Source organism: Blennius ocellaris (genome assembly GCF_963422515.1).
Source record: "Blennius ocellaris genome assembly, chromosome: 11".
Lineage (NCBI taxonomy): Eukaryota > Metazoa > Chordata > Actinopteri > Blenniiformes > Blenniidae > Blennius > Blennius ocellaris.
The window spans coordinates 28,170,527-28,186,564 of NC_137660.1; the positions used below are offsets into that span (position 1 = coordinate 28,170,527).

General features: G+C 46.5%; 2 protein-coding genes across 2 annotated transcripts in view; both read left to right on the plus strand.

Annotated features, from left to right (window-relative positions):
• The first annotated feature begins 754 nt into the window (after window positions 1-754).
• On the plus strand, window positions 755-4,241 carry LOC308136338 (uncharacterized protein). Its single transcript, XM_080504654.1, has 3 exons — window positions 755-1,065; window positions 1,959-2,252; window positions 2,419-4,241. Exons 1-3 carry the CDS (start codon window positions 894-896, stop codon window positions 4,140-4,142), a joined length of 2,190 nt encoding a protein of 729 aa, XP_080360780.1. The 5' UTR covers window positions 755-893; the 3' UTR covers window positions 4,143-4,241.
• Window positions 4,242-4,349: 108 nt separating this feature from the next.
• Window positions 4,350-16,038, plus strand: part of LOC308136459 (homeodomain-interacting protein kinase 3-like) — a 16,068-nt gene continuing 4,379 nt past the window's right edge. The window contains exons 1-6 of the mRNA XM_080504798.1: window positions 4,350-6,055; window positions 7,873-8,735; window positions 8,899-9,090; window positions 9,194-9,375; window positions 11,018-11,141; window positions 14,987-15,106. Of these exons, the coding sequence (XP_080360924.1) occupies window positions 7,875-8,735; window positions 8,899-9,090; window positions 9,194-9,375; window positions 11,018-11,141; window positions 14,987-15,106 (1,479 nt within the window). The 5' untranslated portion in view covers window positions 4,350-6,055; window positions 7,873-7,874. The remainder of the gene's footprint in view (window positions 6,056-7,872; window positions 8,736-8,898; window positions 9,091-9,193; window positions 9,376-11,017; window positions 11,142-14,986; window positions 15,107-16,038) is intronic.

Genomic DNA, 16,038 nt, shown 5'->3' on the forward strand with positions numbered 1-16,038 from the left:
TTTCTGCCTCAATAAAGAAACTCACTTCCACCGCGGCATCACTGATCTCTGGCTGAGTGTCGCCGCCCCCTGCTGGTCAATTCTGGCTCTCAGCGTTGTGCGACGACTTCTGGTTGCATTTGAACAGTGCGCCCCCCAGTGGACACGAGGAAAACAAACTCCTTTTTAAAAAAATTGAGAAACAATTTAGAATGCCACTAATGTAAAAATAAAAATAAAATCACCATAAAGAGGAAAAATGTGCTACCTTTAAAAAAAAAAAAAAAAGAAAGAATATTTGCTACTTTGTTGTACCAATAGCAGTTTATTCAGTCGTTTTGTTGTGAAAATATCATTTACATTGTAATGTAATGGAGGAATAAGAATCCCTCTTTCAACTGCTTTATTTTTTGTATTTTTCATCCCTAAAAAAAACGTCAAGCACTGTTTCCAAAACAAAATGTATAAAAATATGTTTATTCTCTATTTAATTTTAATGTAAAAAGATAAGTTTAATATGATTCTGATTGTTAATCCGTATTAGTTCATTTACACCCTTTGGACTGCCCCTCCAACCTGGTATTTCTGTTTATTTGTTTATATGTTGTTGTTGTTTTTATTGTTCTCCCTGTGATGGATGATTACATGCTGAGCCACCACAAGAGTTTGTAAATGTTCTTGTTCAAATAAGAAAAAAAGAAAAAAAAACCACCGGAAGTGGCATGTTGGGTGCCAGGCGGTGTCGCGATGACGTCATTTTCCGTCGACGATACGAGCCAGCATGTAAACAACCTCGTGTGATTCGCTCCGGAGCGGCGAGCGGGCGGTGGGTGCGAGCCGCCGTTAATCCTGGAAGAAGGAACTTGTTGTCTGAGTCTCCCGGAGGAAACATTTTTAAATCTCCCGCAGCGACGATGACGTCACTTCTGCCTTTGAGGGAGTTTATCGAGGAGCGACTCGCCACTGCTGCCGGAGAAATATCCTCCGCGTTTGGACAAACCGTCGCCCGGTGCCAGGGGGAGATTCGCCGTCAACGCAGGTTATTGGGAATCGACGGAAAACCTCAAGTCGAGTTCCACAGAACGGGTAAGGAGACGTGAGGATGAACACGTGAATGTGACTCTCGTGGAGGATCGTCGCTTTTCTCCTGAAGCTCGCGGACAGAAACGAGGCTGCTGCTCGCGAGTTCTGGTTCGAAGTGAAACAACGGGAGTGATTTTAAGTCAGAAACCTTCAGCGTTAAACGTTCAGCGTCTGTATCACAAACAGAGGAAAACTGAGGTTTTGTTGTTGGAACTCGTTCCTGTGTTTCCATGAATTCCGCGTGTTCGTTTGATCCGGGAGAGGCAGAAGCAGAGTTTATTTCTTCAATAGTGAATTTAATAATCTCACAAGCAAGAGATTACAAAATGCGTATAAAATGTATATAGAATGCTGCAAAATGCAGCCTGGGTTTACTGTCGTCAAGCGAGCCCGCACTTGATTTCTACTGCGCTTTTATTATCGCCTTTACGGTAAAACACAAGATCATGTACGGCTGCAACAGATAGACATTTATAGGTTTAAACCCTATTTCACTTCAGAGCAATACTAGGTATCCTCCTTTGTTACTACAAGCAATATCAAAGATTATTACTGTAGAAATTTGAAGTAAATAACTGTTAAACTTGGAGCAAATTAACAAAACTAGACCGACGACACAAGACCATTATTTTCGACCAACAGATCCAAGTTTAACGTTACTTTTCTCCAAATTCCTACAGTACGCAAATTCTTTTCCCGCATCACACCAGAACACACCAACGCATCCAGACAGTTTCCTCCTTTATTCTGTAAACCCCACAGCGACTGTCAGTTTTATTGAAATGAGCAGACTTTTTGTTTCTAAATGTTTGTATTTTAAATGCAGCCTGTCCTGTCTCATCCGTCCTTCACTGTGAAATATTCACGTCGGTGACTTTTGCCTTGTTTCCCTCCAGAGAGTCCACAGCGACACATTGGTCACCAGAAGACGAGGTCCAGTCGGGATCAGGAGGAACATGAAGCTCCACACAGTAAAGAGGAGGAGGGTCTTGTTGAGACTGTTACTGGTGGTGAACGTGACGATTCCCACGACTCTGTGAGAGACTGGACCAGCCAGAGACTCACTGCTGCTGCCGGAGAAATCTTCACCGTGTTTCAACAAACCATCGTCCCGTACCAGGAGGAGATTGATCATCAGCGCAGACTGCTGGGTAACATCTGGAACCCTCAAATCAAGCTCCACAGAACAGGTGTGGAAAAGACTGGATGAACACATTCAGTCCCACATGGACGATTGGTGGAATGTGGAAAGTTTTCAAATTTACTGCTTGAGACTCAGATTTTTTATTTATTTTGAAGTTAGAACTGTAGAAGTAAAGTAACTCACCTTTCATCTGGTACTTTTTGTCTCTCCAGAGCTCCAACAGCACTGTGACTGCAGGGAGGAGCAGGAATCAAACTACTGTGGAGAACAGGAAGTACCGGAACCTCCAGAGATCAAAGAGGAACCAGAAGAAGCAGAATCTCCTGATATCAAAGACGAGCCAGAAGAACCAGAACCTCCAGAGATCAAAGAGGAGCCAGAACCTCCAGAGATCAAAGAGGAGCCAAAAGAACCAGAACCTCTAGATATCAAAGAGGAGCCAAAAGAACCAGAACCTCCAGAGATTGAGGAGCAGCAGAAACTCGGTAGCAGCCAGGAGGAAGAGCAGCTTCTACTGAAGGTAGAAAGTGGTTCCTTTAGGGTTCCTTCTATTGAGGAGCAAAGTTCCCTGAGTGAACCAGAAGAAGAACCGGACACTGAGCAGCTCCTCTCTCATGACTCTGAAGTCCACAATGTGACGAAACATCTGCACTCGCAACCGACCAGAAATGTAGAACTGAAGAAATTCAGTATAGTTCTTGGTGACCGTGTGGACAGGGTTCCTGAGACGGAGAACCGGGCTAAAGGTGAAACGCTTCTTTGTGAGGAAACATGTGGGAAAAATGTCCACAAGAAACGTAAATTAGGTAAAAACTCAAGAAACGTCACTGAGAAGAAGAAAATCAGTTGTGAAATGTGTGGAAAAGGTTTCAGCTTTCAGACTACTTTGTTGATCCACAAAATAATTCACACAGGTGAGAAGCCATACTCTTGTGATACATGTGGGAAAAGTTTCAGTCAAAAGAGTAAATTGTTGATCCATAATAGAAGTCACACAGGTGAGAAGCCATATTCTTGTGACACATGTGGGAAAAGTTTCAGTCAAAAGAGTGATTTGTTGATCCACAACAGAACTCACACAGGTGAGAAGCCCTATTCTTGTGACACATGTGGGAAAAGTTTCAGTCAAAAGAATGATTTGTTGATCCACAATATAACTCACACAGGTGAGAAGCCATATTCTTGTGGAACATGTGGGAAAAGCTTCAGTGGAAAGAGGGATTTATTGATCCACAATAGAACTCACACAGGTGAGAAGCCGTATTCTTGTGGAACATGTGGGGAAAGTTTCAGTCAAAAGCCTTATTTGACGATCCACAATAGAATTCACACAGGTGAGAAGCCATATTCTTGTGAAACATGTGGGAAAAGTTTCAGTCAAAAGAGGCAATTGTTGGTCCACAATAGAATTCACACAGGTGAGAAGCCATATTCTTGTGACACATGTGGGAAAAGTTTCAGTAGACACTATCATTTGTTGAGCCACGATAGAATTCACACAGGTGAGAAGCCATATTCTTGTGGAACATGTGGGAAAAGTTTCAGTGAAAAGAGTAAATTATTGATCCACAATAGAATTCACACAGGTGAGAAGCCATATTCTTGTGACACATGTGGGAAAAGTTTCAGTCAAAAGAGTCCATTGTTGCTGCACAATAGAATTCACACAGGTGAGAAGCCATATTCTTGTGGAACATGTGGGAAAAGTTTCAGTGAAAAGAGTAAATTGTTGATCCACAATAGAATTCACACAGGTGAGAAGCCATATTCTTGTGACACATGTGGGAAAAGTTTCAGTGAAAAGAGTAAATTGTTGATCCACAATAGAAGTCACACAGGTGAGAAGCCATATTCTTGTGGAACATGTGGGAAAAGTTTCAGTCAACGAGGTTCATCTCTGCGCCACATGAAATCTCACAGAGAGATGAAGTCATGAAGGATTCTGGGAAATCTCCTTCAGGAAGTCCGGCTTGAGCCCAAAAGGTTTAAATAAATGTGGTTTGTTATTTGTGTTGAAATAAAATATTGATTTGAATCCAGCTGTTTCTTAGTTGTTTTTTTTTATTATTCAGTGTTTGTTTAATATTTAACATGAATGAGTTTGAGTTTAAATTCCTCTGCTTCAGCGATAACCAGAATTAGAAAGGCTTTACTGCCAGGTAATGTAGTAAATGTCCATTTCCAGTATGAGGAATCTCTCTTGGCGTAATGGTGCAGAACAAATATCTGCCCTCAGAAAGTAAAGGGACTAATAATCAGGGTTGGGTCGTAACAGATTACTGGTGACGGCGTTACGTAATTAGGAATGAGGGTCCACCTGTTGTCATGGTAACAGTGCGACTCAAAATGTTGGCGTTTGTACAAAGTCGAACGAGGAACAGGCTGAAATTGCTTGAAAGGGAAACAAAATTCGCGACTTCTGGCTGCATTTAAACAGTGCGCCCCCCAGTGGACACGAGGAAAACAAACTCCTTTTTTTTAAATTAAATTGAGAAACAATTTAAGTAGTTTTACACTTTCAAAGATCATCTGAAGGGATATTGGTCCGGCAGCAGCGGTTCGTCGCTCCTCGATAAACTCCCTCAAAGTCTGAAGTGACGTCATCGTCGCTGCGGGAGATGAAATATATCCCCTGCTTGAGACTCGAGAACACAGCGGAGTCCATCAAGCGCCTTCTTCCAGGTTTGGTAGCAGTTCGAATCCACCGCCTGTTCGCTGCCACAGAGCGAATCACAAGGGTTTGAGTGGCTTGATTGGTCGACAGGAGATCTTCTTCTACTTTTATTTATTGGCTGGTTGCAAAGAGCTTTCAGTTCAGGTGCATATCGCCACATGCCCACCTTTATATGGTTTTTTTTTTTTAATTTGAACAAGAACATTTACAAACTATTGTGGTGGCGAAGTATGTAATCATCAATCACAAATTGAACAATAATAAAAAAAAAAAACAACCTAAAATCAAATAAACAGAAATATAAGAGGGGGAGAACTCAACACGTCGTAAATAAACTAACACAGGTTAACAATCACAAACATATTCATCTGGGCTTTTTACATTTAAATTAAAGAGAAAAAAAGAGATATCCTTGTATATTTTTGGGGAAACAGTGCGTGACAACTAGCCCCCTGTAGCATCAGGTAGCAGCTAGCCCCCTGTAGCATCAGGTAGCACCGAGCCCCCTGTAGCATCAGGTAGCAACTAGCCCCCTGTTGCATCAGGTAGCACGAGCCCCCTGTAGCGTCAGGTAGCAACTAGCCCCCTGTAGCATCAGGTAGCACCGAGCCCCCTGTAGCGTCAGGTAGCAACTAGCCCCCTGTAGCATCAGGTAGCACGAGCCCCCTGTAGCGTCAGGTAGCATCTAGCACTCTGTAGCATCAGGTAGCATCTAGCCCCCTGTAGAATCAGGTAGCAGCTAGCCCCCTGTAGCATCAGGTAGCATCTAGCACTCTGTAGCATCAGGTAGCAACTAGCCCCCTGTAGCATCAGGCAGCAGCGAGCCCCCTCTAGCATCAGGTAGCATTTAGCCCCCTGTAGCATCAGGTAGCAGCTCTGCCTCTCTAAACTCTGCCGTCACTAACTCTCGACTTGAGCGGACCTCTTGTGTTCCGGGGGCCGCCGCCCCCGGGCTCGGCCGTGGAAACCACGGGGCGCCACTGTGTGTCGTCAGAGGAAGAAGCTCCTGGAGCCGGAGGCGTCGTGAGAGTCGCTGTCAGTTGCGCGGCGGACAACATGGCAGCAGCGGCAGCGACGCGGGGACCCGCCGCCCGCCGCTCCCCGGGACCTCCCGGTCGTCTTTGGTGGAAAAGCCCCCCGAGTGTGAGACGATCCGCTGCTGCTTTCACATGAAGGTTGGTCTCCGGGGTTGTGATACACGAGGCTGTCCGGTCACAGGCTGTCGGAGCCCCGCTGGAGTTTACGTTCACGTTTTCACGGCGACAGACTTTCTTTTTTTTGACTTGTCGCCTCTTCTAACTCCACTAACTCCAGTTTCTGCCTTTCGGCTGAGTAAAGGTGATTTTTTTTAAACCGAGAGCGACACGTTCTGGTGGCCGAGGCGTGTTTTCAGTTGTTTAAAAGTTAGTTTGCATGACTTTTAAACGGCATTTTTGTCAAGCATAACTTTGTAAACATTCACCACACGAGAAAGTTGGCTAATGTTTGTATTTAAGCAAATATATGACACATCATAATTATTTTATTGCTGATCAATGCAGGAGACGGTCAGCATAGGAAGTGCGGGGGCACACCTGTTGAAACTGTTGTCAGTGACAGGCACCACGTGACTTGTATTGAGTGTGTATATATATATATATATATATATATATATACCACGTGACTTGTATTGAGTATATATATATCAATAAAATAATTATGGTGTGTTAGTTTTATTTATGTATATGTTTTTAAATATATATATATATATGACTGTTGGTTGAGGTGAATAAGGAGAGAGTAGGAGAAAATAAGCTTTGCCTCTTCCGCCTCCTTTTCGAATATGTTGGGCCATTATTTATTTATTTATTTATCTGTACTTTTTTATGCTTTGTTTGCTTTTTGCTCCGTTTTGTTTGTTTATCTTTTTGAAATTTTGTTACGTTGTACCCAAATAAGCCAGGGAAAATATAAATCGTGCTGTGGATTGGGAGGCGCACCCTCTGCTTGTCTGAGCCTGTGTGTGTGTGTGTGTGTGTGTGTGTGTGTGTGTGTGTGTGTGTGTGTGTGTGTGTGTGTGTGTGTGTGTGTGTGTGTGTGTGTGTGTGTGTGTGTGTGTGTGTGTGTGTGTGTGCGTGTGTGAGAGGATTTTTTTTTTTTAATTTACAGCTGATTTAAAATATAGGTGGAAACTGATCCGTTAACAAAGACTGGGAATTTAAAAAAAAACAAAGTCCCCAAATCCCAAACTGATTTGTAAATCGGAACAAGAGCGCCTCGCCTGGTATTTCCCTGGATTATAATCTTGCCAACTGTCATTTATGAGCCCAGCGACCGAGCGACTCACATGCAAAATGTCAGACTGAGACGCATGTAAGATTCTCTGTCAGTCGACAACATTTCATTTAGCTTCAGTTGCCATTGTGACTGCATTTTCTTTTATATTTTAATGTATAGCTTAATTCAGGAGTCCTTATCAGGGGGGGGGAAGCAGAAACCTTCATGGCTCTGTCTTGACAGATGAAGCAAACGACCTGCTTTCTAAGTGTGAACCTGAACCCGTCTCCAGTGACACCGCTTCCTCTTTCTGCGAGGCTGAAGTGACGGCGGCGATCCCTATCACCTCCTGCAGCTTCTGTCGTAATCTCATGCAGGATCCTCGATGGTGAGAGGGTTAAGTTAGACTTAAAAATTAAAAAAAATTTAAAAAGCTTATTTTTTTGTTCTTATGTCAGTAAGCAGAGGCTTATAGATTTAAATCATGAGACTAATGTATTCATCCCGTCTCGGAAATCGCATGTGAATTTACATTTTGACATTGCATACAATATCAACTGCATACAATATCAACTGCACATTTCATTAAAAATCAAAACGATCTTTGCCGCCCGGAAACGGGAGCTCCGCCTTATGTTGGTATATTTGGCGAGCCAGTGGTTTATGTCACAAAACCCCCAAAACCTGAGGTTGTACATGTCGGGTGTGACTGACGTTCTTTGTATTTATCGACCAGGTATGGCCTCACAAGTCATGGTCCACCCGTCACACCTGCACTCAGCTCAAACAAGTGCCTTTGGAAGCGGCGGCGGCGGCGGTGGCGGTACATGCGGACGCACGGGTGAAGCCCCCCGCGGTGAAAACGCCGGCCCCGCCTTTCGGCGCCAGTCCCTGCCCCGGACCTACGTTATCGGGCTGAACTACGGCATCGCTCATCCCAACAACGTCGCGCCATCCTCGGCTGCCGCCGCCGCCGATGTAGGGAGCCGGTGCAGGAACCCGCAGCTTCCACCAGGGGGGGTCGGTCTGAGTGGAGCCCCTGCTGAGATTGAGGACCTGCAGCTTCCGAGCCGGAGGCGAGGCCCGCGGGGGGTGGGGCTCCACGCGGACTGTGGCGGCGGTCCGTCGGGAACAGGCGCGGACTGTGGGCCACCGACGAGGGCCCGTGTGGAGGAGGTGGAGGAGGAGGAGGTGGAGGAGGAGGAAGCGGGTCGAAGGAGAACCACACGAATGGACGGGGACGACGTCGGTCGACCCGACGCGTGTGAAAGTGGGGAGCAACTGCAGGAGAGCATGCGTGTCACGACACTGCCCGCTCAACACGGCAAGCCTGAGGCGGGGGCGGGTGGTGGTGGAGGGGCGGGTGGTGGTGGAGGGGCGGGTGCGGCCGAGTCGAGATCAGGATCGGGGGACGGGGACTATCGGCTCGTCCAGCACGAGGTCCTGAGCTCGGCGAAGAACGGCTACGAGGTCTTGGAGTTTCTGGGCCGGGGAACGTTCGGGCAGGTGGTGAAGTGCTGGAAGAGGGGGACCAACGAAGTCGTGGCCGTGAAAATCCTGAAGAACCACCCATCGTATGCGCGCCAGGGGCAAATTGAGGTGAGGGTGTTTTTGGCACGCGTGGTTTGTTTTCAATTTAATGAAACAAAAAGTGCTGCACTCGGACGGACGTTTTGATTTGAACAATGATCAAAGGGTTTTCTCAGATGAAGGTCTTTTATTTTTCTTTTGACCCCCCTCCCCCACCCCTTTGATCCTGGAGGTGGACATCCTGACGCGGCTGAGCGGCGAGAACGCGGAGGAGCACAACGTGGTGCGCGCCCTGGAGTGCTTCCAGCACGGCGGCCACACCTGCCTGGTGTTCGAGATGCTGGAGCAGAACCTCTACGACTTCCTGAAGCAGAACAAGTTCAGGCCGCTCCCACTCAAAGTCGTCCGGCCGATTCTGCTGCAGGTGAGGGGGACCCCCTTTGGACGTGCGACGCCTCGGCGAGGCCCCACCGGGAAGGCGAGGCAGACGTAATTTCCAGGGTTCTCGCCCGTGACCGTCTTCGCAGGTTGCCACGGCGCTGAAGAAGCTGAAGTCCCTGGGCCTGATCCACGCCGACCTGAAGCCGGAAAACATCATGCTGGTGGATCCGTCCCGGCAGCCGTACAGAGTCAAGGTCATCGACTTTGGCTCGGCCAGCCACGCCTCCAAGGCCGTGCGCTCCACCTATCTGCAGTCCAGATACTACAGGTGAGGGGCGGCTCCGTCACCACCCACGAAGGAAATGACGGCGACTTGTCTTTTATTTGTAGTTTCAATGCCGAGCCACTTGCTAGGAGTGTGTATTGCGACAACGCATCATCGGTGGGGTAAAACTGGAGCTCACATCGGCTACAACTACGTCCCCGGGTGAATAAGTACCAGTAATACCGTATTTTCCGTACTATAAGCCACGACTTTTTCCCAATGCTTTGAACCGGCTTATAACACGATTTGGCTAATTTATGGATTTTTTAAGGGTTAATAGGTTTTGTTCCACCAGATTCTACTTCTCCATGTAGGTACCTGCTGTTTTTCGCCTCTGCTTCTCCAAAACCGTCCTTCAAAGTGACATTTCTGCTCTTGGTGAGCTCGTCTTGTGGACCGGAGCTCCAGTAGCTGACCGAGGTCAATGTTGCGTTCGGGTGCATCACGTAAACTAGAGCGCTGGACTCCAGTGGCTGAGGAGTCTTCCTTCTCGGAATCACAATCGGCAAATAACCGATAAAATACTTTATCAACAGAGATAAAACGCTTGGTGGTCATGTGTCTCTCTGTCTGTCTGCGGGCTTCGCAGCAGGAGCACTAGGCACGACGACACAGCGCCGTGTGCAGGAATTTCCGACAGCTTCTGGCTGTCTTCTTTAATTTATTTTTTTTAAACATGTTTTTCAAGTGCATGCCTGAGCGCTAGCACGACTGAGCTGTCTTCAGTGCGTCACGCCCAAAACGCCCTGCTGCTGTTGCGTAATGCGTAGAGGAACCGAGGCGTTTGCATGAGGAACGGCGTCATGAAGTGTTTGGCAGCGAGCTAAAAAAACCAGTGTTGTGCAAAACCTTATGAAGTTATTAACCCTTTAATATGCTTGGAGATACTTTTTTTTTTTTTTTTAATCACCATGTCTGTAGATTAAAATAATTGTAACTTTAAGGAGACTGAGGCCAATGAATCCTCTTGACTTTTCAAACGTATTGCATTTCTCTCTCCTGACCTTGTGGTGTTGTTGCCATGGCAACATGACCCAGTAATGCCTGGCAGGTTGCCGGTTGCGTTTCACGCCGCCCCGGTGACGTTTAAACCACCTACAATGAAAGTGGAGCGGTGGCCGGAGTGAATAATTGAGCTGAGGGAGGGGGGGATCAGGTGGCCGTCGTCTCACCAGTGCATGAACTTTACTTCCTTGATCCCTGTTGTGCTGCGACGACGACATCTCATACTATGTGTACGGAAAGTATTATCCCTTGGTTTTTTTATTTATTTATTTTTTTTCACTTTTTGTTATTTTGTTGCGTTTTGCCAAAAATAATTCGAGTTCATTTATTTCCCCCTCGTGTACGAAGCACAACTGAAAAAAACCCACAATTGTACATATTTCTGATTTATAACGGTATGAAAAATGTGAAAAATCACAAGTTTTCCGACCCTCTTGAGTAGAAGCCAGCTGGATTTCGGGTCGTCTCCAGTTCTGTCAGGAGGGATGGTGAATGTTGTCCACCACTAATCCTTCAGGTTTCCAACAGGAGGGTCAGAGTCGTGTTCTCTGTGGACCAGCAGTGGAAAAATGATATATCGATGTTCTTGATTCTAATGCGGCCGCCGGCTCTCACTTTTCTCCGTCTTTTCTCGTTGCAGGGCTCCGGAGATCATCCTGGGTCTGCCGTTTTCCGAGGCCATAGATGTGTGGTCGCTGGGCTGTGTGGCGGCCGAGCTCTTCCTGGGCTGGCCGCTCTACCCCGGAGCGCTGGAGTACGACCAGGTCAGGTCCAGCACCCACCTGGTTTGTTTTGTTGTTGTTTTTTTTAAGGACGGGAGGCAATGGGAATGTTGGTCTGTGCCCAACTCTCTTTGCCAGACTTTGACAAACTCGTTTTAGGGTAGCCCCACGTGACGGGGACACACCATCCAGGCCTGGCGGCCCAGAAACCATGCTGCCCTCTGACCAGACCCCCTGTGGTGCCGCTCTGCTCCATCAGCATGTTGTCGGTTCAGGAGGTTGATTGTTCAGGTTGACTGTTCATGAGGTTGTCTGTTCAGGAAGTTGACTGTTCATGAGGTTGTCTGTTCAGGAAGTTGACTGTTCAGGAGGTTGACTGTTCAGGAGGTTGACTGTTCAGGAGGTTGACTGTTCAGGAGGTTGTCTGTTCAGGAGGTTGACTGTTCAGGAGGTTGACTGTTCAGGAGGTTGTCTGTTCAGGAGGTTGACTGTTCAGGAAGTTGACTGTTCAGGAGGTTGACTGTTCAGGAGGTTGTCTGTTCAGGAGGTTGACTGTTCAGGAAGTTGTCTGTTCAGGAGGTTGTCTGTTCAGGAGGTTGACTGTTCAGGAGGTTGACTGTTCAGGAGGTTGACTGTTCAGGAGGTTGACTGTTCAGGAGGTTGACTGTTCAGGAGGTTGTCTGTTCAGGAGGTTGACTGTTCAGGAAGTTGACTGTTCAGGAGGTTGACTGTTCAGGAGGTTGTCTGTTCAGGAGGTTGACTGTTCAGGAGGTTGACTGTTCAGGAGGTTGACTGTTCAGCAGGTTGTCGGTTCATGAGGTTGATTGTTCAGGAGGTTGACTGTTCAGGAGGTTGACTGTTCAAGAGGTTGACTGTTCAGGAGGTTGTCGGTTCATGAGGTTGTCTGTTCAGGAAGTTGATTGTTCAGGAGGTTGACTGTTCAAGAGGTTGACTGTTCATGAGGTTGTCTGTTCAGGAAGTTGATTGTTCAGGAGGTTGACTGTTCAGGAGGTTGACTGTTCAGGAGGTTGTCTGTTCAGGAGGTTGACTGTTCAGGAGGTTGACTGTTCAGGAGGTTGACTGTTCAGGAGGTTGACTGTTCAGGAGGTTGACTGTTCATGAGGTTGACTGTTCAGGAGGTTGACTGTTCATGAGGTTGACTGTTCAGGAGGTTGACTGTTCAGGAGGTTGACTGTTCATGAGGTTGACTGTTCAGGAGGTTGACTGTTCAGGAGGTTGACTGTTCAGGAGGTTGACTGTTCATGAGGTTGTCTGTTCAGGAGGTTGACTGTTCAGGAGGTTGACTGTTCATGAGGTTGTCTGTTCAGGAAGTTGATTGTTCAGGAGGTTGACTGTTCAGGAGGTTGACTGTTCATGAGGTTGTCTGTTCAGGAAGTTGATTGTTCAGGAGGTTGACTGTTCAGGAGGTTGACTGTTCAGGAGGTTGTCTGTTCAGGAAGTTGATTGTTCAGGAGGTTGACTGTTCAGGAGGTTGACTGTTCAGGAGGTTGACTGTTCATGAGGTTGTCTGTTCAGGAAGTTGATTGTTCAGGAGGTTGACTGTTCAGGAGGTTGACTGTTCATGAGGTTGTCTGTTCAGGAAGTTGATTGTTCAGGAGGTTGACTGTTCAGGAGGTTGACTGTTCAAGAGGTTGTCTGTTCAGGAAGTTGATTGTTCAGGAGGTTGACTGTTCAGGAGGTTGACTGTTCAGGAGGTTGACTGTTCAGGAGGTTGACTGTTCATGAGGTTGACTGTTCATGAGGTTGACTGTTCAGGAGGTTGACTGTTCATGAGGTTGACTGTTCAGGAGGTTGACTGTTCAGGAGGTTGACTGTTCAGGAGGTTGACTGTTCAGGAGGTTGACTGTTCAGGAGGTTGACTGTTCATGAGGTTGTCTGTTCAGGAAGTTGATTGTTCAGGAGGTTGACTGTTCAGGAGGTTGACTGTTCAGGAAGTTGACTGTTCAGGAGGTTGACTGTTCAGGAGGTTGACTGTTCAGGAGGTTGTCTGTTCAGGAGGTTGACTGTTCAGGAGGTTGACTGTTCAGGAGGTTGTCTGTTCAGGAGGTTGACTGTTCAGGAGGTTGACTGTTCAGGAGGTTGACTGTTCATGAGGTTGTCTGTTCAGGAGGTTGACTGTTCATGAGGTTGTCTGTTCAGGAGGTTGACTGTTCATGAGGTTGACTGTTCATGAGGTTGACTGTTCAGGAGGTTGACTGTTCATGAGGTTGACTGTTCATGAGGTTGACTGTTCAGGAGGTTGACTGTTCAGGAGGTTGACTGTTCAGGAGGTTGACTGTTCATGAGGTTGACTGTTCAGGAGGTTGACTGTTCAGGAGGTTGACTGTTCATGAGGTTGACTGTTCAGGAGGTTGACTGTTCAGGAGGTTGACTGTTCATGAGGTTGTCTGTTCAGGAAGTTGATTGTTCAGGAGGTTGACTGTTCAGGAGGTTGACTGTTCAGGAGGTTGACTGTTCAGGAGGTTGACTGTTCAGGAAGTTGTCTGTTCAGGAGGTTGTCTGTTCAGGAAGTTGACTGTTCAGGAGGTTGACTGTTCAGGAGGTTGACTGTTCAGGAGGTTGACTGTTCAGGAGGTTGTCTGTTCAGGAAGTTGACTGTTCAGGAGGTTGACTGTTCAGCAGGTTGACTGTTCAGCAGGTTGTCTGTTCAGGAAGTTGTCTGTTCAGGAAGTTGACTGTTCAGGAGGTTGACTGTTCAGGAGGTTGTCTGTTCAGGAAGTTGACTGTTCAGGAGGTTGACTGTTCAGCAGGTTGACTGTTCAGCAGGTTGTCGGTTCATGAGGTTGTCTGTTCAGCAGGTTGACTGTTCATGAGGTTGTCTGTTCAGGAGGTTGTCTGTTCAGGAGGTTGTCTGTTCAGGAAGTTGACTGTTCAGGAGGTTGACTGTTCAGCAGGTTGACTGTTCAGCAGGTTGTCGGTTCATGAGGTTGACTGTTCAGGAGGTTGACTGTTCATGAGGTTGTCTGTTCAGGAAGTTGATTGTTCAGGAGGTTGACTGTTCAGGAGGTTGACTGTTCAGGAGGTTGACTGTTCAGGAGGTTGACTGTTCAGGAAGTTGTCTGTTCAGGAGGTTGTCTGTTCAGGAAGTTGACTGTTCAGGAGGTTGACTGTTCAGGAGGTTGACTGTTCAGGAGGTTGACTGTTCAGGAGGTTGTCTGTTCAGGAAGTTGACTGTTCAGGAGGTTGACTGTTCAGCAGGTTGACTGTTCAGCAGGTTGTCTGTTCAGGAAGTTGTCTGTTCAGGAAGTTGACTGTTCAGGAGGTTGACTGTTCAGGAGGTTGTCTGTTCAGGAAGTTGACTGTTCAGGAGGTTGACTGTTCAGCAGGTTGACTGTTCAGCAGGTTGTCGGTTCATGAGGTTGTCTGTTCAGCAGGTTGACTGTTCATGAGGTTGTCTGTTCAGGAGGTTGTCTGTTCAGGAGGTTGTCTGTTCAGGAAGTTGACTGTTCAGGAGGTTGACTGTTCAGCAGGTTGACTGTTCAGCAGGTTGTCGGTTCATGAGGTTGACTGTTCAGCAGGTTGACTGTTCATGAGGTTGACTGTTCAGCAGGTTGCCGGTTCAACGCTCCCTGACTCGGCCCTGTGTCTGTTTCAGCTGCAGCCTTCATGACAGGAAGTTGTTTTTCAGACTTTGCACCATTTTACACGAGTTTAGCTTCACCTTCACAATGATGTTTATAACATGTTAATAACCAGCTAAGATCCAACACTTAAATTCACATAAAACCAGAGAACTACACCTTTTCAACCGAACCGTGTCTTCGTTTGCTAATTTCTCCGGCCGGAGTGGCGGCGGGGTTTTCAAGTCTCTCGTCCTCTGCGTCTCCCCGTCTTCAATCCCGCCTCGTCCTCTCCCTCTGCTGCAGATCCGCTACGTCTCTCAGACGCAGGGACAGCCGGCCGATCAGCTGCTCAACAGGGGGACCAAGACGTCTCGCTTCTTCCGCAAAGACTCGGACTCTCCCTTCGCCTCCTGGAGACTGAAAGTACTTCGTTAAACAAAAGCGATCCGATACGACACTGAATATATACGGAGATATACTAGATCTATGAAAAATCTAGGAGCTCCTGTCGGGAGGAAATACAGTCATAAATAAAACCTTTGTTGCAGACACGGGTCCTTATAAAACAAGTACATAAGTAGAAAGTAGAAAAATAAATGTAAAAATAATGAAATGCTCAATTATAAAAAATAAAAAAATCCTGATCACACGATTATTTACGCGATTATGTCTTTGAATTTGGAATTTATTCAACATATTTAAAAAAAGCAACAAGACTTTCCTGTTAAATATATAAAAATGTCTTCTAATGTAGTAGTAAAAAAAATAAACTGTTGTCCGGCACTCAATGTTTTGAAAAGAAGAAATAAATAAAATACAATAAGAGCGGGATGTACTTCAATAAATAAGTCAAACATTCATACTTTGATGTAAAAGTAATATAAAATATAAAAACAATAAATTGTTTCAAAATAAAATGGTGGCGTTGAGGCGATGAATGGGAGTCGGAGGAACACACTTCTCACAGACGCTTTCTTTTCTCTCTTTTCCTCTCCGACGGAGCTTCACACACGGTGTAGCAACAAAACTACTTCCTCTCTACAAAATAAAGTTCCCCACGGTGACTGGGTGAATTACGACCTTAACTGATCGCCACAGTGGGGAACTTTATTTTGTAGAGAGGCGGGGTTTCCTGGTCGGTTGCATTTTGGTGTGACACTGTGTGCCTCTCTCTCTCTCTCTCTCTCTCTCTCTCTCTCTCTCTCTCTCTCTCTCTCTCTCTCTCTCTCTCTCTCTCTCTCTCTCTCTCTCTCTCTCTCTCTTTCTCTCTCTCTCTCTTTCTCTCCAGGTGTTGTACTCTCTCTCTCTCTTTCTCTCTTTCTCTCTCTCCAGGTGTTGTACTGTCTCTCTCTCTC